This window comes from Schistocerca nitens, chromosome 5, assembly GCF_023898315.1.
Source record: "Schistocerca nitens isolate TAMUIC-IGC-003100 chromosome 5, iqSchNite1.1, whole genome shotgun sequence".
In the NCBI taxonomy this organism is placed as follows: domain Eukaryota; kingdom Metazoa; phylum Arthropoda; class Insecta; order Orthoptera; family Acrididae; genus Schistocerca; species Schistocerca nitens.
In genome coordinates, this window is record NC_064618.1 from 622,813,498 (window position 1) to 622,839,618 (window position 26,121).

General features: G+C 42.3%; 1 protein-coding gene across 2 annotated transcripts in view; it reads right to left on the bottom strand.

Annotated features, from left to right (window-relative positions):
- Nucleotides 1-19,379: 19,379 nt before the first annotated feature.
- LOC126259692 (beta-3 adrenergic receptor-like) overlaps nucleotides 19,380-26,121 on the bottom strand; it is a 268,218-nt gene continuing 261,476 nt past the window's right edge. Inside the window, exon 5 of one of the 2 annotated variants that reach the window (XM_049956653.1) lies at nucleotides 19,380-19,708. In XM_049956653.1, coding sequence (XP_049812610.1) covers nucleotides 19,505-19,708 — 204 coding nt within the window. In that variant the 3' untranslated portion in view covers nucleotides 19,380-19,504. The remainder of the gene's footprint in view (nucleotides 19,709-26,121) is intronic. The other variant, XM_049956654.1, reaches the window with a different exon arrangement.

Consider the following 26,121-nt stretch of genomic DNA (forward strand, 5'->3'; position numbering starts at 1 on the left):
AAACTTTGACAATATTCCTCGTTTGCAACTCTTTACTATTCTGCGACACTACAGTTTTATTGTTGACAATCGCAACTATTTCGATAGGTATAACCTTCTGAAAAAGGTTACTAAGTGCCCGAAACCGGTTAAAAAATTAAGTTTTTTTATGCGACTGGCTGCTGATTATTTCAATATACACAACTACAGTTGGCGAAGATGGATAAAATACTAAACTCAACAGTTTCTTGCGTTTGCCACTTGCTACTGCGCATCATGGGTAGATCTGAAATGAGGGAAAAGGGAGCCTTAGACGCTGACAGTTGTTCTTTATCTGAGGAGAGAAGATGAGTATACAAACATTCGAAAGAATGCAAAAATTACGCTGTCTTCGTCATTTACTAACCAGAAAAACATAAAACCAGGATCAAGCATGGTCCAATATCAGCACTACTATACAGAAAAATCTGTTAATTTCTATTTACGTGGGCGGATGAGGAGGGAAAACCTACACCGAAATGTATCCGGCGCAGTGCTGTCAAATAAGTCTGTGGTGTCTAATACGCTGGAAAGCTGTTTCTATCGAAACGACCATAACGTCTCTCATATCCTCTGGAATATTTTCGACGTCTGCATGTATCCATTCAACTATCTCAGATGAAGACTTTATGGCACCATTTAGAGTTTCTGAAATGACTGACAAGAAATATAAACTCGTTAACTTTGGCGAATAGCTTATTTTTCCAGTATCTAAAGAAATTTGTGCCTCTATTTTAGATCCAGAAGCAACTCAACATATTTCAAAAGTCAAATGGTGCAGTTCATCGGCGCATTATGGACATGTCAATTGAAATCCTGTGTGATATTACAGAAAACTTAAAAAACACTCAATTCCCTCTGAGAGTTGCTTTTAACGTTAAGGACTCAAACGGACTGATTGCATCGCTGTATGTATTGATGGCGAAGAAGCAACGTTAGGAAGTACAAAGCGGTTTCTAACTTTTGTACGTAAGAAAAACCCGTCAGTACTAGTTACTTGCCGCTTTTTAGATAGAGAGGCTTTAATGATGAAGGCAAGGGACGGAAATCATTTGGGTGACACCATTCGAACTGTTGTTTCAATGATCAAGGCTTGAATGTTTGAGAAACTTTGTAAAGAAATGGGTGCGGTTAATAAAGTTATATCATTCCACAGCAAAATGCGCTGGCTCTCCAAGGGATAAATACTTACCAGAGTTCTAGAACTTATTGACAAACTACTTGAATTTTTTGAAACTAGTGATAATAATAAGTTTGATAATTGCGAATGTCTAAAAAACCACGTTTTGCGTGCTGAACTGGTGTACCTTTCTGATATTTTCAACGAACTTATTGCTTTAAATGTAAATATGCAGGGACGGCATGGAACGACCATATCACCAAGTGATAAAATCAGAGCTTTTCGAAAGAATTCAAACTCTCCTAGTTCTCGACGATGGGAGAGAACTATCTTACTGATTTTCCTGCCATTACTACCGCATCAAGCGAGTTGAATGCAGCCGACAAAGGAACAAGTAAAAAGGCACCTATCTGTGTTCCAAAAAAGAGAATCCAAATACTTTCCCTCGATCTCCACTTCTAGATGGGGCTGACTGATTGCACCTGAGAAGGAAAACGTATCCAAAGCGGAGTTAAGCATCTCCGAAATAGAGCAACTTATCGGAAAATCATCGAATATAGTCCCGAGAGTGAAATTAAAAGAAAACGCTCCCATGACATTTGTGGATCTCAATCAAAACTGATTATCCGAATATCACGATTAAACAACACGTCCTTTACTGCCCTTCCTAACGTCGTCATAGTGCGAGTCTGGGTTCTCTTCATTTTAGAATACAAATAAAATGTGACTACACGTCTCGCCTCGTTGATGTGGACCAGCCTGAGCGTGTGTTAGTCATGAGTTCGGTCAAGCACAGATCTATTTTGCCAAAATCTTCAGGGTCGTGTATCTCATCAGTTTTAAGTTTTACGTCTTTTTATCTTTCTGATGTTAATGTTTGCTTTTTATGTTCCTGCTTAAGAATTGTAAGCTGCTTTAAGTTCGTATGTTCCTGTTCAAGAGTCTCAGGTAATAAATTTGATTTGCATAATTTGTATCTCCTCACCGTTCCCAAACGAAAAAAGTATTGCATGTACTTTCTATGCTGTTTTTTTTTTCATCCAGCAAAAAATCACGTATAGGGTTGTCACGAAAGTTGGAAACGTACTTTGGTGAGCTCCAAAGGAAAACTAGTTGAGAAACGTGGCGATAGCTGACTCGCCGATGTTTCTCTGATAACATGGTCTCTTCTCGCAGTTACCGTCTATTGGAAGTGGTGTTCAGAAAGTGGGTATGTGTATGATTTCTGTGATGACTAGTTTTCATTGATAAAATATTCCTGGTATGCGTCTCAAGTACATAGGGCTGTGATTGACAGACGAGCTGCGTATTTTTCTCATCCAGATGTAACTACATATTTTGTTATTCATTTCTATGTACACTAGAATGCAAAAGTAAATAATTAATTAAAGTCATAGGTTAACAATCATTAAAAAACCATTGGTAAGATTGTAAGAAAAAAATATCACTTTTTTTGTATGAAACTGCGTAAAACGGTTTTATTCAGTCACGTGTAAACTAGAATATAAACAGTCAATTAAAGAATTAACAACGGATTAACAGACTAAGAGCACATTACTACTATTTGTGAAACTGCTTGGAACAATTTTGTGTTTCCAAACAGGTAAATACACAATTTATTTTTGCTGACCGGTTTTCGTTCTGCTAGTACATGAAGTTCATCTACACATTCCTGGAGAAATAAGATCATAAATGACGGGGCAAATGACCTTAAGCATCTACTCTCTCGTCATTGCAAGGAACAGCGGAAGAAAGATTGGAATATTTGAATCTTTTAAATGCTTCAATCTCAGTTTCATTCTCAGATTCATGTGCCTCTGGCGTTTCCTTCTCGGGAGCAGGCATTTGCAGTTGAAATCCTTCCAGGTCCTTAATATCTATCTATGGAATTTTATTTCGTTTTGTGACTGCTCTATATTTAAACCAGTTGTTAACTGTATCTAAGTCAAAGGAACTGGAGGATGACGCTCAAAATCTATTTCATTGTCCTACATCAAGTGCGGTATCGCACTGTTTGTCGATCACAGCTGTCATCCACACTGGGTATATCCATGTACAGGAGAGGGACATGTTAGGTACATATGTTTTCTTCCGTTTTGGACCAACAATCAACCTTGTCTTCTATATGAATTCCATAAGATTTAGATGCCATTACAATTCGACTGTCATCTCTCTGTTGTACTAAAACTATCTTGTCATCACTTCCCGAGCCACTGCTATTATTAGTCATGCTAAAAAAATGCTTAAGCTCGACATGATTCATAACTAATGATTTAACCCTGTTTACTAGTGAATACGTATTTATGCATTCCGATGAAGCAGTAAAGAAATCGTCAAACAATTACTGAGACCAGAACTACAATGGGCTTTCCGGTATATGGCCATAACCTGCAAGAAAAAACATCTTATCCTCTTATGTGATGTACACTAAGATACTAAAAATAAAGTAAAATAAACTAACAAATTTTTCACCTCTCCACTTTTAGCACCTGCAGAAAGAAAAATATTCTGAACAAAATACTTCACTCTCCATAATCAACTCAGTTGCGTCATCCTCGATTTTGAAGTCAAAAGAGTCACTTCAGGGGACTCTGTTAGTACTATTTGATGTGAACACGCACCAAGAGATTGATTCACTGATGATGATTTTGGCACAGCAAGAAACGTTTCAGTTCCGTTATTGCTTTTTAGACCACTTCTTTCTGAAGGTATTTCCCTTATACCACTTGCCGGCAGTCACCGTTTTCGTCTACACACAAATCACTGGCGTCTAACGTTTTGTTCAACATAGTAATTACTCCACTTTCCAGCAAAATACGTTTACCATTTGGCACCTGAGAAGCAGAAACATGGTAACCCACTTATAATAAATACTTTATTACTTGAAAAGGAATCTTAGTTGCCATTTCTTATCTCAGAATTAATGCTCACTCGATGGTGCTGGCGAATGATAAAATGTTAACAATATACTGACACGCACACTAGTGCTAGTTATTTGTTCCACAATAAAGAGCCAGTCTTCGTACATCTATCACTTACTGTCTGGGAGCGACCACTAAGGGGGTATAAAAACACCTACCTCTTAAAGGTCCACGAATACCCAGATATCAGTCACGCAGTATTTGAGAATAAGAGCAATTAGTATCTGGCACCAAACTTTACACATAATTTCAGACCTTAGCAAAAGCTTTTCTCGCTAACACCAAGTATAAATGATGGAAGGAAAAAAGTTTATCGCTTACTTCAAAAAAATGGTTCAAATGGCTCTGAGCACTATGGGACTTAACATCTGTGGCCATCAGTCCCCTAGAACTTAGAACTAGTTAAACCTAACTAACCTAAGGACATCACACACATCCATGCCCAAGGCAGGATTCGAACCTGCGACCGTAGCAGTCGCGCGGTTCCGGACTGAGCGCCTAGAACCGTTAGGCCACCGCGGCCGGCTGACTAGCTTCGAAATGAAAACAACCCTCACTGTCCTCCGAGCATTAGGAATAATTCCTGCTGCTAGGCTGACTCTAAACAGTCTACACAGATAATCTAGATAATTCCTCTTCTGATTGTTGCATTAGAGCTGGGTCTGGTGACCTGAATGATTTGAACACTCTCACTGCCCAGTGGACTTTTTAAAATCTGCAAATTCTGTGTAAGACTTAGCTACTTAGAGCTACTTAAACCTAACCAACCTAAGGACATCACACACATCCATGCCCGAGGCAGGATTCGAACCTGCGATCGTAGCGGTCACGCGGTTCCAGACTGAAGCGCCTAGAACCGCACGGCCACACTTGCCGGCCTCGCTTATTTCATTTCCACTGTTCATGTAGTAAAAATGCCACATTAGACATGAAGTTTTAATCTATTACTTCTTTACTAGTGATTCTTTTCGCGACACAAACGTTTTCGCTTAGACCGCTGAATGACCTTGCAAAATTGTGTCATTGTACGACGAATAGTTCAGGAGATATGACGTGATGAACATTGCGCTTCTTGAAAATGAAACTGCAGAGCGAAATTCGCTAAACACACAGGTAAAATATGTGTAAAATAAGTTAAATACATCTGAAATACATATGACAAGTGCGTACACGGGAGAAGCCACAGGTAAAGAGCTCTTGCTAAACCACTGGATCAAATTCTAACAATATTGATAAACACATTACTTAACATCAGGAAAGACATACTTTCGGGGTAAGAACCACCAACATCCTATTGGAATAGGGTTGATGGACAGAGAAGGAGATGGAGGGGGAGGTAGAGAGAGATAGAGGAGGGAGAAGGAGGTGAATATAAATAGAGGGAGGAGGAGATTGACAGAGAGAGGGGGATGGCAGAGACAGAGTTAGGGGAAGGAGAAGATGGGCAGAGAAGAGTGGGAGGAGATCGACACCCGAGAGGGACGGAAGGAGGGAATGGGAGGAGGAGATGAACCAAGAGAGAGAGGTAGGAGGGGATGGGCAGAGTGACGGAGAAGTAGGAGGAGGAGGAGCAGGAGGTGGTGGTGAATGGAGAGAGGCTAGAAGGAGATTGACAGATAATTATGGGTGGAGGAAGAGGGCAGAGAGAGGGGGAGAAGGAGACAAAGAGGAGAGAATATAAGATGGACAGAGATGGTGGAAGGAGGTTGTGGAAAGTTGGTGGGAGGACTAGGCAATGGACTCGGAGAGTGGGAAGGGGCAATTGGACAAGGAGAGGGTGAGGAGAGATTGGCAGAGAGAGGGAGGAGTAGGATATAGACCAATAGAAGCTAGGAATAAATACACTACTGGCCATTAAAATTGCTACACCAAGAAGAAATGCAAATGATAAGCGGGTATTCATTTGACAAATATATTATACTAGAACTGACGTGTGATTACATTTTCATGCAATTTGGGTGCATAGATCCGGAGAAATCAGTACTCAAAACAACCACCTCTAGCCGTAATAACGGCCTTCATACGCCTCGGCATTGAGTCAAACAGTTTGGATGGCGTGTACAGGTACAGCTGCCCATGCTGCTTCAACACGATACCACAGTTCATCAATAGTAGTGACTGACGTATTGTGACAAGCCAGTTGCTCGGCCACCATTGACCAGACGTTTTCTATTGGTGAGAGAACTGAGAATGTGCTGGCCAGGGCAGCAGTCGAACATTTTCTGTATACAGAAAGGCCCGCCCAGGACCTGCAACATGCGGTCGGTCGTGCATTATCCTGCTGAAATGTAGGGTTTCGCTGGGATCGAATAAAGGGTAGAGCCACGGGTCGTAACAAATCTAAAATGTAACGTCCCCTGTTCACAGTGCCGTCAATGCGAACAAGAGGTGACCGAGACGTGTAACCAGTGGCACCCCTTACCATCACGCCGGGTGATACGCCAGTATGGCGATGACGAATACACGCTTCCATTGTGCGTTCACCGCGATGTCGCCAAACACGGATGCGACCATCATGATGCTGTAGACAGAACCTGTATTCATCCGAAAAAATGACGTTTTGCCATTCGTGCACCCAGGTTCGTCGTTGAGTACACAATCGCAGGCGCTCAAGTCTGTGATGCAGCGTCAAGGGTAACCGCAGCCATGGTCCCCGAGCTGCTAGTCCATGCTGCTGCAAACGTCGTCAAACTGTTCGTGCAGATGGTTGTTGTCTTACAAACGTCCCCATCTGTTGACTCAGGAATTGAGACGTGGCTGCACGAGCCTTTACAGCCATGCGGATAAGATTCCTGTCATCTTGACTGCTACTGATACGAGGCCGTTGGGATCCAGCACGGCGTTTCGTATTACCCCCCTGAACCCACCGATTCCATATTCTGCTAACAGTCACTGGATCCTGACCAACAAGAGCAGCAATGTCGCGATACGATAAACCACATTCGCGATAGGCTACAATCCGACCTTTATTAAAGTCGGAAACATGATGGTACGCATTTCTCCTCCTTACACGAGGCACCACAACAACGTTTCACCAGGCAACGCCGGTCAACTGCTGTTTGTGTATGAGAAATCGGTTGTAAACTTTCCTCATGTCAGCACGTTGTAGGTGTCGCCACCGGCGCCAATCTTGATCAATTGTTCAAAAATGGCTCTGAGCACTATGGGGCTTAACTTCTGAGGTCATCAGTCCCCTACAATTTAGAATTACTTAAACCTAACTAACCTAATGACACCACACACATCCATGCGCGAGGCAGGATTCGAACCTGGGACTGTAGTGGTCGCGCGGTTCCAGACTGTAGCGCCTAGAACCGCTCGGCCACCCCGGCCGGAGCCTACCTTGTGTAAATGCTCTGAGAAGCTAATCATTTGCATATCACAGCATCTGCTTCCTGTCGGTTAAATTTCGCGTCTGTAGCACGTCACCTTCGTGGTGTAGCAATTTTAATGGCCAGTAGCGTACAATACAAGGCTACGCCAAGTACTCGGCTAGTTACAGAATGACGAAAGAATGAATTAACAGAAGTGCAGAAATCTGAGACGTAAATAATGATGACATAGTAAGAACTATAAGTAAGATGAGGATGAAAAAGCTTTGAAGAACTGAGGGACTGAAAACAGTGTGCATCAAACACATATCAAAACAATCTTAAAATTGTTAGCGAGAATGAGATGAGTTTCCAATTCTTAATCAATTATTGTTACCTTTGAGAGTGGGGAAAATCTTAAAAGACTTCTGTAAGAGTAAAGAAAGTGACTTCAAACAAAAATAAAAATCTCGTTGAATTTAATAATTATGGAAGAAGAGGGTATCTCTTTTATCCCAGGCACGAAATCTATTTTCATACAAAGTTAAGAGTAGAATAAAAAATAAGATACAATTTTATAAAAAGTCAAATCAAGTACAGGTTTAGATCCTGGATGGAAACTAGGCCTGAAATTTGTGTGTATACCAAGACTGAAATATACTGTCGTTTGAAAATACATTGTCTAGACTTGAAAGTTATCTTTAGAATGTAGAGTCAGACAAGTGTCTCTACTCAATATGTAACTCGATTTAGTTGTTGCAGAAGAACACGTCATTGCCTCCCATAGCTTGACTTGGTATTGTTAATATTTGCAGTACGTTAGGGGCTGAAATATTCAGTTACTAAAGAAAATCCGGCTGTGACTCCCATAACTCACAAATTCCTAACTATTTGGAATGAAAAGTTCTGCGAACTGCTGAATTACAAAAGTAAATGTTATTGGAAAATGTAATTTTAATAACTCTCCACATGTTAATGTTTCGCTTCACTGTACCATTTTTTTCTGTACTAATATGTCCAGAACACAAAATACGGTCACTGGTATACTTCTTCTTAGCAGCCTGCAAACTGTTTACAATTGATTTGAGTAGATAAGTTTGGTCATGTATCGAGAGCGCGAATTTTCATTTATAGATACTGTTAGTATTTTCAGCACCTAATGCACATGCCGTTAAGATAAAATAAGTTTTTACTATTACGAAAGAAAATATTTGTCACATTGCAGTAGTTCGCATCAAAAAAATGGTTCAAACGGCTCTGAGCACTAAGGGACTTAACTTCTCAGGTCATCAGTCCCCTAGAACTTAGAACTACTTAAACCTAACTAACCTAAGGACATCACACACATCCATGCACGGGGCAGGATTCGAACCTGCTACCGTAGCGGTCGCGCGGTTGCAGACTGTAGCGCCTAGAACCGCTCGGCCACCCCGGTCGGCAGTTCGCATCACATGAGACATAATTTCATCCTTGAATTCAAGTATTAAAATTCTTAGAAACTTTTCATATTTAGAAAGTGGCTTTTGATTATTGCACTGAGTAACAGATGGTGGTGGTGGTTAGTGTTTAACGTCTCGTCGACAACGAGGTCATTAGAGACGGAGCGTAAGCTCGGGTTAAGGAAGGATTGGGAAGGAAATCGGCCGTGCCCTTGCAAAGGAACCATCCCGGCATTTGCCTGAAACGATTTAGGGAAATCACGGAAAACCTAAATCAGGATGGCCGGAGACGGGATTGAACCGTCGTCCTCCCGAATGCGAGTCCAGTGTGCTAACCACTGCGCCACCTCGCTCGGTTGAGTAACAGAGAAAAACAATTACCTTACGTCAAGCTCCGAAAATACTTTTGCCGGAAGTCGTTGCAGAAGATTAGTAGCTCACCTTAGTCCCTCAAAAATATATTACGCGACCCTCCGTCTCACCATGTATTTACTTTTACATAATACAGATGAGCAAAATTACGCCTTATGATAGGAAACAACGAGCGGTAAATTAACCAGACAACACGACGTTGTTGCTTAGAAGCAGCTTCAACCATGTCCCTCCTGTACTTCGGATTGCTGCACCGAAGACAAGACAACTACAAGATAGTTCCGTTTGTGGTTATATCTCTGGCTCTAACGGAATATGCGCAGTTCATTATAAGTAGAATCGAGGAAATTTAAGATTTTGCGAAAGTACATAGTGTTTCGCTCTCACTTTTCCTAGTTTATATACGATATAAGTGCATCATATTCACAGAAATACTTGTGGGAGAATTCTCTAACACATTTTTGAAATATATCTTGCAGTTTTAGTTTTTATAACTGGAAGTGCGATAAATACGTAGATATCTCGCGACGCTAGAGACCAGTATGTTATCATAGTCTTTATTTCGCAATTGCATTCGTTGATTTCGCCAGGTCAACGCAATATTTTTGCCTTCCAGCTTAATCTAGGACTCTAGTTGCACTACAGACCCGTTTGTGACCACAACCCCAGGATAACTAATAACTAGGTTGATGAGCGGGGGGGGGGGGGGGGGGTGCTACTACAGACCCACCCCAGGATAACTAATAACTAGGTTGATGAGTGATGAGGGGGGGTGGGGGTGCTACAGACACTTGCACACTCCAACCTAAGACTTCAATGAGAAAGCGACAAAATAACGTCAACGGAATATGTTGTACTGACCAACTGATATGCACTCACATGGTGATATATAGTTACAGCTGGTTTCATATCACTGTGCTGAATACTTAACCTGTTGTCAAATATAATGCATCCTTTAAAAAACGTTTTATCAATATTGGAAATGTAACAACGTCAGGGCACACTCTATTGCGTTGTTACATCAGTCGTGCATTTGTTCGTGCGTGCTTTTGTGTGTGTGTGCGTGTGTGAGAGAGAGAGAGACAGACAGAGAGAGACAGAGAGAGTCTTTGTGTGTGTTCGTAAGGCACAGAGAGAAAGGGAGATCGGGTGCTTACGGAAATCGTACTTAACGTATATACAGTGCGGCAACCACTGGAAATGGTCACAATAAAATACAGAAGTTAAGTATACGTTAGAAAGAATGTATTTCAGTTACAACGTTTCCTTTCACGACTTTCGTAATGACAATCTACAGCTACATCATACTCCGCAAGCCACCTAATGGTGGTGGCAGAGGGTACTTTCGGTACCACTATCTGATCTCTCCAACCCTGTTCCACTCGCGAATAGTTCAAATGGTTTAAATGGCTCTGAGCACTATGGGACTTAAATCCCAGGTCATCAGTCCCCTAGAACTTAGAACTACTTAAACCTAACCAAACTAACGACATCGCACACACCCATGCCCGAGGCAGGATTCGAACCTGCGACCGTAGCGGTCGAGCGGTTCCAGACTAAAGCGCATAGAACCGATCGGAAACAGCGGCCCGGTTCGCGAATAGTGCGTGGGAAGAAGGATTGTCAGTAAGACTCTGTATTGCCTCTAATTTGCCTGGAATTTTCTCCTCGTGGTCAATACATGAGATGTATGTGGGGGAAGTACTATGTCGCCCGGCTCCTACTGATAAGTGCTGTCCCGAAATTTCAATAGCAAATCTCTCCGTGATGCACAATCTCTCTCCTGTAACGTCTGCCAGTGGAATTTGTTTAGCATCTCCGTAACGCTCTCTCGCCAACTAAACGATCCCGTGACGAAACGCGCCGCTCTTCGTTGTATTTACTCTATCTCTTCTATCAGTCTTACCTACTAGGGATTTTAGATAGTTGAACACTACTCAAGAATCCTGTGAACAAGCGCCTTATAAGCCACTTCTTTCACGGATGAGTTACGTTTTCTTAAGATTATTCCAATGAATCTGAGTCTGATGTCTGCTTTTCCCACTATCTGTTTATGTGGTCATTCCACTAAACGTCGCTCTGGATAGTTACGCATATATATTTTACGGCAGACGCTGTCTCCAGATGTTTGTCATCATTTGTGTAGCTGCCCAGTAGTAGATTTACTTTCCTATGTATGTGCAATGTGTTACATTTATTTACGTTCAGGGTCAACTGCCAGAGCCTGCACCATAATCAGTCCTCTGCAGGTCGTTCTGAAAATTATTACTATGTTCTGGCGCTGCTACTTTGTTATAGACAACTGCATCATCTGCGAATAGCACGTATCACATCTAGGCGATATTCAATTTCCGCCCACACGTTAGCCAATATCACTCGAGAGATCGATTCAACGACTGTGGTTAACCGTTGCCGCAGGGTTTCAAGATCTGGTACACGTGTTCGGTAGACCTTGTCCTTGACATAGCCCCATAAAAAGAAGTCTAATGGGGTTATGTCAGGAGAGCGTGGAGGCCAAACCGTTGGTCCATCACGACCAATCCATCGCCCAGGAAAGGTCACATCGAGATAGGCACGGACGTCCAAACCCCAATGAGGCGGTGCACCGTATTGCTGAAACAAGACATCGGGGTGATACTGAAGCAGCTGAGGAACAGCATACAGTTGCGACATGTCCAGATACACTGCAGATGTGACGGTAGCCTCAGCGAAGAAGAATGGCCCGATAATTCGATCGTGCAATAGCGCGCACCAAACATTCACCTTTGGAGGGTCTACCAACGGTGCTCATGTGGAAGTTAACTGATGTGTGAAAAAGACGTTGATAGTTTGTAAACAATTAAACACCAGTTTCATATTTTTATCTTACTTCTAGCCTGAGTTAACAATTTATGTAATCAGGGAAAGACTTTTCGGACACCCTGTATAACACTTCCCTGTGGTACTCCGGATAACCTTTACATCTGTCGATTTCGTTCCGTTAAGAGTGACCTGTTGAGTTCTGTCTGCAAGGATGTCTTGAATCCAATCGCAGGTCTGCTCCGATACTTGATTAAACGTCAATGCGGGACGGAGTCAAATGCCTTACTGAAATAAGGGGAGACGGCATCAAACTGAACACTGATGTGCACTGCGTTGTGGATCTCATGGAGGAACAGACCGAGCTGAGTTTTGCATGATCTCTGTTTGCGGAACCCATGTTGATTTTAATACAGGAGATGTTCATTTTCCAAAAACCTCATATTTCTTGAGCATAAGATATGTTCCATAATTCTACAACAGATTCACGTCAACGATACAGGTATATAATTGTGTTGATCTGTCTTACGGCTTTTCTTAAAAACGGGTATGACCTGCGCTCTTTTCCAGTCGTTAGGTACCTTTCGTTGCTCAAGCGATCTACGATAAATTACTGTTAGAAAAGGAGCAAGTTCTTTCGCATAATTTTTATAGAATCTTATAGGTATCTCATCTGGTCCTCATCACTTTCCTCTACTAAGTGATTGTAGCTGTTTTTCAGTTCCGCCATCGGTTATCTCAATATCTGACATTTCAACGTTCGTACGACGATTTAAAGGAGGGACAGTGTTACGATCTCCCGCGGTGAAACAACTTCGGAAGACCGAATTCAATATTTCGGCCTTCTCTATGTTGTCCTCCGTTCCGGTGCCGGTGTGGTCGCTAAGAGAATGAATAACAGATTTTGACCCAGATACTGATTTTACATACGACAAAAATTTCCTAGTGTTCTTACTCAAGTCGGCTGACAACGCCTTGCTTTCGAAATCACTGAACGCTTCTTTCACTGCTCTCTTTACGCTCGTTTTAATTTCGTTCAGGTGTTGTTTGTGAGGTTTTTACTTCTCTTGAATCTGGCATGAAGTGCTCTTTGCTTACGTAGCGTTTTTCTAACACGGTATTAAACCATGATGGATCAATCCCATCCCTTAAAACCTTACTCGGAACATACAAGTCTAGGGCATATTGAACGAGGCCTTTGAATTTTTTCCATTTGTTCTCGACATCTTCGTCCTCATCACCGAATATTTGATGCTGTCTACTGAGATATTCCGAAATTTGTATCCTGTTACCCTCGGTTAGAAATTATAGACTATCTTCCTACCTTTCTTAACATTCCTTGTAGGACCCGTCGTCATAGATGCTGTCACAGCCTTATGATCAATGGTATCTTACTCTACGTTAACTGACTTGATAAGTTCAGGTCTATTTGTTGCCAGGAGGTCTAAGACGTTGCCCTTACGAGTTGGTTCTCTGTCTCCTCAAGGAAATTTTCGGACAGGACATCCAGAACAATGCCACACGAATCTCTGCCTCTGGAACCAGTTTTGATGGCATAACACTCCCAATATATACCTGGCAAGTTGAAGTCACTCCCTATTACAACGGCATGATCAGGAAAATTACTAATGATATTCTACAGGTTCCGTCCGGAGTGCTCTACATCTACAGATCCAGACCCAGGTGGTGTATAAAAACAACCGAGCACCATTTTTGACCGTTCTTTGATACTCAATTTCACCCATATTAATTCACATTCGGATCCCGTGATAACATCGCTAGATTTGATCGAATTTTTTACTGCAATATACACGCCGCCAACTCTGGCGACCTACCTATCCTTACCAATAAAAGCTCCAGTCTAAACTTAGGTTTTCTTCGTCGTTGACGTCTGGCTTCAACCAGCTTACTGTTCCCAGTACTATCTCCTCATTATAACATTCAGTAAGCGATACTAATTCTGGTGCCTTTCCTTGGATGCTCCTGCAGTTTACTAAAATCATTTTAATCTTTTCTATCTCTGATCTTGCACTTTGCCTGATTTAACAGGCAAATCGTCTTTGATCCCAAGGGAGGTGTCTCTAACCTAAAAAAGCCCCATATGAACGCCAGACGTACTCAGCTACCTTAGTAGCCGCTTCCTGCGTGTAGTGCACGCCTGACCTATTAAGAGGAACCTTACAATTCTGCACTCGATAGCGGAGACCGAGAAATTCGCATTCGATACTATTTAGACTTTCCACTCTGCTCCAAACCAGAGGACCCCGATCGACGCTGGGTACGATGCTACAAATGGACAGCTTAGAATGCACACCGCGTGCGTTACTGGTTGCCTTCACCAAATAAGCCAGCCGCTGAAAGGAAACGAGGCTGGCCTGAGAACCCAGGCGGCAGGCGTCATTCAAGCAGACATGTGCCACTACATGCAGCCGGTTGCACCCAATGCGCTCGATGGCCGGTGGCGGGGCCTCATCCACATCACGGTTGAGAGCTCCCGGCAAACATAACGAATGCACACTGGAATTTTTTCCCGCCTTGCCTGCTATCTCCCGGAGGGGCTGCATCACCCGTCTAATTCTGGTGCTCCCAATGACAAGCATACCCACCCTCTGTATTTTTCCGGACTGGGCAAGAAAATCTAACGTTGACCCAACAGGAGAGGCATCCCGTGCTGGCGCAAAACTACCATCAACACTGGGTAGCACCTCGTACCTGTTGCTAAAACACAGGGAGCCAGCCGCACGGCCTGCTCTCCCTTTCACCTTTCGCCCAGTGACGTGAGAACCTACCATAGTATGTCGCCCACGCTGGAGTGAGGACGGACCGGTCAGATGTTGCGTATCAAAAGCCGCAGGGACGTTCGGATCACTATTGGATCCCAGTGGCACCATAGTTGTCGCAGGTCTCGTCACTGGGGCCCCGACGTCACCGCAACTTTGATCACTAGCTAGAAGCTTGTCGACGGTAACAAACGCAGCTTCCAGCTGTTTACGGACAACAGCCAACTATCCTTGTGTCCGCTCACAACAAGCACAGTCCCTAGCCATATTGTACTGTGTGTAAAATAGATATAAGATGTCAAATGGAGCTACTGAGTTTGAAACGTATACCAAATATAGCAAAGGAGAATAAAGTAACACTAAAAGTTGCCGTGCAGATTTCTCACTGTAGTCTGAGACTGCAAGCTGTTAAATAGAAACAAATTCCTCTACTGAAGTTGATGTATTTACATATACCTGTTATCAGAAATCCGGTTTACCGAAACGTTACTGCACGAGATAAATATTCAAAATAGAATGCACTGAACTAAACTGTATGCTGTCTACTAACACCAGATAAAATCTTAGTGGCGTGAAGGAGTTTCTGGCGACGGGAAAATTTACACTAGCAAGCCCCCTTAGACAAGGATATTCATAGGACTTACGCAAAGACAATAACTACAATTAATTTTCTAACCACTAGTCTACACAGTAAAATACTTCTTTGCAGAAACAAGTGAAAAAAAGACTAAATTATGTACTGTTTATCAGACAAGTGCTGCTGCAGCGCGTCCTCTCGGCTCGGCGGTAGGCGCTACAAATCCCCAGTATTAAAAAATACGAAAGAAATTAATGATACACCATATAAATGGTGGTACTCAGAAAGAGATAGCCGAACAGACCAAGAGCGTAATCACGAAATAAACATCTGCACTCCTATCCCACAGACTGACAAGAGAACAAGCAGAAAACTAACCTTAGAAAGATAATTAGATTCGTAGAGGTTATTGTGCGCTCATTTCCATTTGCTATGATATGATGAATTATCAGCTGGTTACTGTTATTATGCAAAATTTTCTATGGCGATTATTACATATTTCGCTTGGATTGTGCCTGAATGTTCATTGCTCTTCGTCTTCCATCATCGTCGGACGTTACAGTTTCTACCGTGGATGAGGTTTAGCCAAATGTTACGAAATCCACTCGCATTTTGTAAATCCGTATTGACGTCAGCTGTTTGTGTCGGATGAAAATTCATGCTGGACCGGGACTCGAACCCGGATTTTCCGGTTAACGGAGAGATCGCCTTAATCATTTTCTCACCTCAGCTCCGCCTTGCGCTAGCTGGCCCGTGCATCACCTTTGACCAAAGCAATATGGAGTTCACTTGTTGCATCAAACCAGGGACTAGGTGTATGGAGAGAGCTGTTAGAACTTATTATGTAGCTACAGTCGCAGCAAAAGAGGAAAAGAGTGAAGTTTAGGGGGAATAAGTGTCGTGAAATAAAATCGAATGGTGGGATCAGTACAACCAATAACCGGTAGCACGCTGTGCACTAGACTGGGAACAAAAATAGCGGGACCCAGAATGAGATTTTCACTCTGCAGCGGAGTGTGCGCTGATATGAAACTTCCTGGCAGATTAAAACTGTGTGCCCGACCGAGACTCGGTCGGGCACACAGTTTTAATCTGCCAGGAAGTTTCATATCAGCGCACACTCCGCTGCAGAGTGAAAATCTCATTCTGGAAACATCCCCCAGGCTGTAGCTAAGCCATGTCTCCGCAGTATCCTTTCTTTCAGGAGTGCTAGTTCTGCAAGTTTCGCAGGAGAGCTTCTGTAAAGTTTGGAAGGTAGGAGACGGGATACTGGCAGAAGTAAAGCTGTGAGGACCGGGCGTGAGTCGTGCTTCGGTAGCTCAGATGGTAGAGCACTTGCCCGCGAAAGGCAAAGGTCCCGAGTTCGAGTCTCGGTCGGGCACACAGTTTTAATCTGCCAGGAAGTTTCAAAAATAGCGGAAGTTCCTGCCTCACTTAAGATGAAAAATACAAAGGGTGGCACATATCGCACCACTGTGCAAATGGTCATGATGAGACTCCCCCATCGCTTAACCATCCAGGTAATAATTGTCGTACTCACTAAGTATATCCCACACTGAATCGTGCATTGTTCTCTCTTTGTCTTTTAAATCTAGCTTATCCCACACATGATGATAAATCAATTCAGAGAGTCGTGAAGCGCCCTCCATAAACAGATGCGGAAGTATTGTCTACATTTTTTGCTATGGAGGATTTTGCAGTGTCGTACCTGCAAGTAGTTCCAAAGCGTCCTTAGTACCGTCTTGAAACAAATAATGTACTGCGTACCCCTGAAACCAGGTCACAATACTTATTTTGTATGTGGGTCACACGTCTCATTCAGGAATTATACGGTCTTAGGTTCAACTTGATTTTGTGTCACTCAAAGAACGTACGCCAACATTTGGTTCAGGAAACGCCACAGAGCTGCCGACGCATCGCAGCTAAGACGGTGTTAATCGTTGTCTTGGACTCCACAGCTCCCGTACAGTGGTGAATCCTCCACATGGATTACGTGTAGCCTCGATCTGTTTCCCTGCTTGCTACTAACCGTAATTAACCACAATCCAGTGACAGCGGGTGTCAGCGTAACGTAGTTCGTCTGCCACACTACGGTCCAACTTATGGTCTGGTGCTTTCTCTCGAACGTGTTATTTGGTCGTCCACGCTGGTTGACACGATACACTGCCCATGCCACCGCCATTCGTATCGGTGGTAGTATCTAGATAAAACATACCGTTAAAGAAGAGTGAAAGGCAGACGTTCTGTATCGTCAAAGATAGGGTGAGGTAGGAGGTTGCCAGTTCCTGTAATGACAAACCCATCAAACCGTAACGACTGATAAACTGTTCACCGGCCTTTTCAAAAAGGAGGCAGTCGTCCGATGGAGCACGTTTCCGATTCTTGTGTTTGCGGACATATTTTTCAGTATCGGATTGGGGATGGATATCTTTGGCCACTCTGTTGTTGGGAAGAATGGCTGCCGTTGGTACCACTATCTCGTCATCCGTACCCTCCTGCAAGGTTGGCTGTTGATTGTCTTGTGAATGGGTTGCCATCTTGGTGGATGGGTACAGTATTTCTTACTCCACCATATTCGTCCTGTCGCATGATTCTATCTGACAGGTCTCATTGACGTCGGATGGAGCGACCATTTGTGCAACACCTTCTTAATTGAGAGGGAGGGCCGTGATCGTAGAAGCAGTCGCAAATTTACGTGTCAGTATTTCAACAAGTAGCAGTTGTAATCATGTCGATGTAACGAATCACTCTTGGCCACAACTGGGGCAAGTATGTGGCTGCCCATCACACCTAACGATCGCCCTACAGCCGCCAATGATGAGGTAGGATGGCATTTGTTGTTCGTCAATACAGTTTTTATTTATCGTACCCCATTGGAGGCCGGGTACATGTAATTGTGGTCCATTCACCAGTTTGCCATAATGATAGAAAGCTGTGGTGGCTACATCAAGTAGTACTTCGAATAGAGTTGGAAGACTCATAGCATACGGAAGCCGAGTCCTTCGTGATCAGTACAGCCTGCCCCGGTATGGCAATCAGAGTGTTTAAATTTAAGATAGTTCTCGTTTAAGTGCACAACTATGTTGCACAGCTCATTACTCACTAACTTTATGTAGATGACACTGTTTGTCATAGAGAGGTGGATATACTGATTATGTCCTGTGGATCAATTATAATTGCGTCACACATAAAACGTTGAACTTCAAAAGCTTTTGGCCATCCATGATCTGGTTGAAAACTAATCTTTGTGGCAGTTTGTCCGCATGAATGTGCAGTATTATGTCGGCTATTTTGGACTAGCGGCGATGAAGCAGTAAACTACGGATGACATGATTTCGTAGGTGGGATAAAAAAAAAACAGCATGTCCTCAACGCTCCATTACCGAACGCACACTGCCACTTTGGCTGTCTGAGGATGCCTCCAGGCCCAACCAAAATTTCCCTATTTCATGCAGCTGACAAATTTTACTCTCGCATATTTCGTGATACCCACACTGGAAGAGACAACTATTTTATCGGCATTTTAGCCTCTCGATACAAGGATACGTCATTGATGGTTGCAGTGTCTGTGTTTGTATAGTGTATCTTTACATTACACTGTTCTCCAGAAATGCATGTACGCCTGAAGGACCCCTAAAGCAAAGACACAGACGCTGTATGAACACAGACATTGTAACTATCAATGAAATGTCACCATATTAAACACTACAAACATATTCAAACTTTTTCAAAAGTTCTCAGGCAATTTAATTGATAATTATGTGATTAGTAATAAAAATACTTCGAGTTCAAATCTTAAAAGGACACTAGTAGTTCTTAAAAACTCTCTGGTGATTATAGTTCTTTACATATACTGTGGCATCCAACTGGAGGGCCCTCCAGGAATGTCTGTTAATGCAAGGTCGTAGATCGGACGAAGAATATGAAATAACTTGTCCAAGAGCATTATACTTCTAATTTTTAAGGCTTTTTGTGTCAAATAAAGAGAGAGAGATAGCGAGAGAGCTGTAAGTATACATAAAAAGATACTTTATTAGTTTACTCCATTCTTTTAGTGAGACTACAAATTCTTGTACGTTAATGAGGAATTGCGAATTTTTATTGGACAATACCCATATATATAATAGTAACTATCCATTTCTTCGCAGTCTCTTTGTTACTTGAATCCTAGTACCCGTTGAAGACACAGTGATTTTCGCTGAAGCGTGCGCAACGCGACGATTCACTGGGACGCTTCGTATGCGGATCTTCGTTGCTTGGCGAGCGCGAAAGGTGGATCCAACCAGCTGTACACCGAGACACCAAGCTTCGTTGCTGCAGAGCATGTGAGTAGTCGTCTGGGATGAAGCATGTTGCCGCCTTCCACATCACCTAAAAGTAAGGCGGCGAAGAAACGTGTGAGAAACACTGGTAAACAGGATGATAACAGCTCGATTCTATGAAATAATGTAAATGCCAATAAACAAAAATATGCAGTGGCGTTTTAACTTTCAGCAGTTTGAAATTAACTATAATGCATAAAATCGTACGCTCTGCACCTTTTAGGAGGGGATTCTTATGCTTAACACTACGAAATAGCAAACATCTTTATTGCAGTACAGCTAATGACACCGGAGAAAACAGTAATCTCGGGTCACTTTGGAGAACCATAAAATAATTGAAACTTGTACCAGCCGGTAAACTGACAGCCCAGAGCTGACGAATGCCGTGAGATTGAAGTATTGTGCACGTGCCAGTCGGCTGTAAGGGATGAGCACGATGAAGATGGGTCGATGTGAAGATGTTACAAAACGACAAAAAGAGGCTGTCGTGTTCGGAAGTGTCCATGACCAAACCGTAAAAAATTGTATTCCCCGATTTGCTGGTATATCAACGCGGACTGTCCATCGTGTCTCAAATGATTGTTGTACCACTCGCAGCCATCAAACACAGTGTAAGAGTGTCGTAAATGGATCCTCAGCGACAAGGACGAGAGATGAATGCGATGCCTTGCAGATTATAATCATTTTGAAACCCGACAGGAATAACTGCAGACAGTGAATGTAGACCTTCTCATCCACCTATGAGCGAATACACCCTACGAAGAAAAAGGAGGAAAGAAGGAAAGAAAAAACAGACGCACCGTGCAGGAACTATCCAAATGGGACTGAAATCGGCATATGTAATGTACATGTACAGACAAACAAATCATTACAGATTGAGAAAAACTGGGTTATTTATTCTAGAGAAAAGTCTTCACAAACTAAAGTAGTCAGTAACGCATTGGTCCACCTCTGGCCCCTATGCAAGCAGTTATTCGACTTGACATTGATTGACAGAGTTGTGGGATGTCCTCCAAAGGAATTTCGTGCCAAATTAAGTCCAACTGGCGCGTTACATCGTCAAAATACCTAGCTGAGTGAAAGACCTTGCCCATACTGCTCCAACCGTTCGAAATTGGAGAGAAGCTAGTGGTTGTCAAGCACGAAGACAACCACTAGAAACTACCGCCGTGTGTGGACGGACAGTACCTTGCTGAAATGTAAGCTCAGAATGCCTTGTCTTGAAGGGCAAGAAACCGGTCGAAGGAATATTGCCAACAATCAGCGTGTCGTAAGAGTGCCGCGGATGACAACCAAGGAGTGATGCTTTGAAATGAGGTGGCACACCAGAGCATCACTCGTGGTTGTTGGGCTGTACGGCTGGCGACAATCTGTCTGTGTTGTCCCAGACACGTCTTCGCTGGTCGTCAAGGCTCAATTCGAAGAGAGTCTCATTACTGAAGACGATTCTGCTCCTGTCAATGAGATTCCAGGCCGGGCTTGTTGGTGTACACTGGTCAATGGTAGCAGACGCAAGGGCACCTTGACTTAGTTCCATTTCTGTGAGCTGATTATCTCAACTAGCTACACACTCAAATGCTTACATCTGTCTCTCAGGCGTAGTCTCTCTGCAACTGATTATATGGAAGAAATTCACAAAGAATTTATGCCGTGGTATCTTCGTGTCCCCTGTTTACTATTCTTGTCAGCTGAGGTGACATTGCGCTGTAACCTTAAATATTCACCCATCGGCCGCCAAAGTTTACAGTTTTGCAAAAGTCCTTCGCAGTGCGGCGGTTTCTTATCTTTTATTCTTGTGTGTATCGAAGAAGAGTGATGCAGTGAGTGGCCATTTGGCGTCGGGTACACAGCAAAAGGCCATTTCTCGCAACTGCACGTGAAGCTTCACATCTTTGTTGGAGTAAAGAACACAGAAACTTGAGAGCAGTCGACCAGAGACGAAGGGATATGGTCCGATGAGTCGTGATTCTTCCTCTTTCCAAATGGTACAAGGCGTAGTGTGCACCGACGGGCAAATGAGGCGCTTTATTTATTTTATTTTTCTTTTCTCTAGAGTTTATTAGTCTCTGGACATAGCACATATAGCCCGTCACCATGTGTTTCATTTAAGTACACTTGGTATGTGTCCTTGGGGCACACAACATTGCAAGAGGCGACTATTGGGAGGCCGTAAGTAGAGTTGTTTCTGTGTAAGGAGGCACTTTCTCCGGTTTGCTCCTTGCCAGTCTTCCTCGGAATAATGGCAGTGACCTGAGGTCCCTGGTAGGCGCAGTGGAAGAATATTCAGAATTAGTTATTTGTTTCCATAAAAATACACGTAGGGTCTTGACTCGTTTGTGTCTTATGTACAGAATAAATCCAATGATTTCAAACCCACTGATAATTTGTCTGTAACTTCATAACTACCTTATGATGCTCTGGTGCGTTCATTTTTGAAAAGAAAATTTGTACCTCACACGATCGGCTATCCGTTTGAACTACTCGTGCAGGATAAATAGTAAAAATCTCATTAATACACTTACCAAGATCTTCTACTGATTTAACAACGTGCATTTCACGTTGTTCAGATACAAGTTATATTTCATTAACCGAAAATTAAATCCATATGTTAATAATATTCTATCCAATTCGATATGCATGAATGGTATAATACTCAAACTGTGACTTAAAGTTAGTTACGGGAAACTGTGTGTGTGTGTGTCGCGCGTGCTTTGTCACAGTAAACTTTAACTATGGAAACATGATAATAAAATGCTAAACTGCTTTCATTTATGGTAATAATATGCTGCTGACCTGCGGGAAATTCTTTTTTCGCTTGCAAAAATTATTCCGGTGTTAGCAGTGAAAGTGATTAATGGTTTATGCGTAACATGGTGGATAGCTTCTCGAATTCTTTCCAGTTTTATTCTAGCATCACTTACACTGTTTGCTAATTCCATCATTAGCCTAGTTATGCCTACTTTGCTGTCCAATGTCTTTAATTCTGTATTATACCTAAAACCTTATTAACGGTAACCTTTGTATCATTAGCATATTACTGTAATTCCATTGTTATTTTATGCATTGTTTTAGTTACGTTTAACAATCCTTGCTCTATACCCGTAATTTGTATCGTATGCCAGTCTATTACTGTTTCTGTATGTCTCGCTACTTCTTGCACTTGGTCTATTGTGCTATTCAAACTTGAAATATCACCATTATCTGCTGTGACAAACACGGTTTTAGTAGTTTCCCGACAGAATTCAGCCATCCCCTCTTCCTCTGCACAGGAGAATATGGTACTGTACCCATCACCTGCTGCAAAAGCTGTCTCAGCTTATCATAGGAGAACTTTAACTCATTAATATTCATTTAGTATAAACCCTATGACACTGCTGAGTTTCCCTTCCTTTAGTACTTCCAAGAACAAATCTTGCAATCTTCTCAATTCGTTCCTTACCTCCCATATTTCGAATCTCAGTCTCAACGACCACCTGTGATTCGTGAGGATTACATCCTGCTGCTGCGCGAACAGAGGTCCGTTTTCTAACGGCTGGTTGACAATCCCTTCTACTCCAACAATGAACAAGATCATAAGACTCACTATACTCCATCTAAACGCCATTCTCGCCATCACGTAGAGGAGATAATTTATATGTACTTCCTACTTCTTTATGAGAAAATAGGAATACAACAATAATACCTATATTCCCAATTATACTACATGAATCAACGAAAATAAAGGAATAATCCAACTATCACTCATGTATCTTTACATCCACAACTACGTATTAATTGGTCTCAACCTGTATGGCCTATTCTGCGGTATTTGTTTATGTTTTTTCCTCTCAATTCTAGTATGTGGCATCTCCGCTGGTACGTAAGGAAAGGAATCTAAGGCCGCTTGAAAAGGTTTAATTACCTCCAACACTTGGTAAGGATCCCGAAAATTCGTCAAACACTTTTGTGAGTGTGTGTGTGTATGTGTGTGCGTGTGTGTGTGTGTGTGTGTGTGTGTGTGTGTGTGTGTGTGGATTGCAGGTAATACCCATTGGCATATCCGATACTCTGGTAAATTCCTCTTACTTAAATCAACATGCTCTTGATGTTGTAGCGCTTTTGTGTTAGCCAATATTAACTTTTGGCAGAATTCTTTTAGAGGTTTTGCGCATACCTGAACGTTTTTACCTTCTTTTCTCAGCTTTGATTGAATCACATCAAACAGAGAAGGCATTCTGCATCCATATACCACCTTGTAACGTGATAACCCTGTTCCTGCACGTCCCACTCTGGTGTGAGAATTCAAGTAATGGCTTAGCATTTTAGATACAGTGCTATGAACTCTTTCTGTAAGACCATATGCCTGTGTCTGGAATGGACTTGTACTTTATTTCCGTAAGTGACAGATGGACATCAAATTTGTTCGCTATGGCAAAATAATCTTTTGTGGCAGTCCACATTCATGTATCTAGTGGTTTGCTGTAGAGTAAGCTACTGGGATTGCTTTATGATATGTTATTGCTACCGTTACCAGATACCTTGAGATGCGTTCGATAATTGTTAACACATACTTGTTACCCAATTGACTCCTGTGAAATGTCCCCCTACTCCTATATTTGGAATGGATAGTCAGACTCTGGTAGTCCTTGTAATTGTATCATTTGATGGCTTAAATCTGCATGTTGTGCACACGGACTACAGTTCTTGAAGTTCTGTTGAACATTAGCGCACCTTGTTCTCACCAAGAACCTTTCTGCTAGTTTTCATTCTGTTGTTTTCTTATCCCGCGGCTCTATAACAATCATCATGTGCTTGCCTTAGTACTTCTGTCCTCAAAGCTGCTGGAACTGCAACACATTGTGCACACTTGGTTGAGCTACAAGGAACCCCATCTTGTGTGACAAACTATGGCTGTTTGCTATACACCTTACATTCTTTATCATTTGCTTCTGCTTTCTTCAGATCTTTCAGAGCAAATCCAAACTTGCAATGCCCCAATTTGTGGGTCTCCATTTGTGGGTTTAAACCTCGCTTGTGAATCACATCTTATTTAAATTCACCTAGTTTCAAAACCCATCTCATTAGACGATTTTAAGGACGATCTGAAAGATGTTTTACCCCTAGCAGCTATTTTGAAGCAGCGTGATCAGTAATCACTGTGAATTTAAGTCCATATAGATAACATCTAAAGTAAGAAATGTTGTATATTAATGCTAACATCTCCTTTTCAGTAGTACAATAATTTTGTTCAGCCTTATTAAGCCGACGAGATGCATATGCTACCGGATGTTATTATCTTCCATGAATGATTTTCCCTAAAACCACTCCCAAAGCTGTACCACTTGCATCACGTGATAATATGAATTTTTTTGTGAAATCTGGAAAAATCAAAACTGGATCTGAAGTTAATATATCCATTAAATTAGCAAATGCTTCCTGACACTCATGTGCAGTGGCAAGCCAGCCGTTTTGGCTGAGCGGTTCTAGGCGCTTGAGTCCGGAGCCGCACTGCTGCTACGGTCGCATGTTCGAATCGTGCCTCGGGCATGGATGTGTGTGATGTCCTTAGGTTAGTTAGGTTTAAGTAGTTCTAAGTTTAGGGGACTGATGACCTCAGATGTTAAGTCTCATAGTGCTTAGAGCCATTTGAGCCATTTTTTGCAGTGGCAGCTCGTGAGCATACATTCTGGGTGTTCACAAATTTTTAGATTCAGATAAATTTGAGAGTGTGAAACTAATAGCATCTGCTGTAAAACAGTTGTGCTTATCTATAAGTTTACGCAACTAAAGCGACTCCCAGTAATATAACAACAGCAATAATAATAATAAAATGCATAACTTTTCTTTCAAAAGAAATAATTGTTTTTGTAGTTTTACACATAACGAAGTGCAGGTTCGGGCAATAACCAAATAATGTGTAAGCTTTCGCAACTCTCCGCTTCGCATTCTTGTGGAAGTGGGAGTTTTCGTGCTTTTCGGACAAATGTACGACGTTCTTAACAGATGTAGCTTACACTGCACTGCACCCGCATAACCATCTTGTTAAATGTTTGCTTGTAGTCATGTTTATTTGATTTTGTCAATCTCTCAAGCAAAGGATCTTCTCTGGGAGGCCCTAGATTCTTTGCTACGAACTTTTCCTGGTAATTTACTTTCATGTTCACACAATGAGTTTTTCACTCTGCAACGGAGTTTAGGCTGATATGAAACTTGCTGGCAGATTAAAGCTATGTGCCAGACCGAAACTCGAACTCGGGGCCTTTGCCTTTTGCGGGCAAGTGCTCTACCGACTCAGCTACCCAATCACGTCTCACGACGCATCCTCACAGCTTTACTTCTCTGTTAGCATTTAAAATGGAATCAACATAGTTCATGCTTACACTGCACACGAAAGCCAATTCCCGCATAGTAAACCAACTACTCCAAACACAAACTGCCGTTTGTGGAAATGATTAAACTCAATGGTAATATATACAACATAGT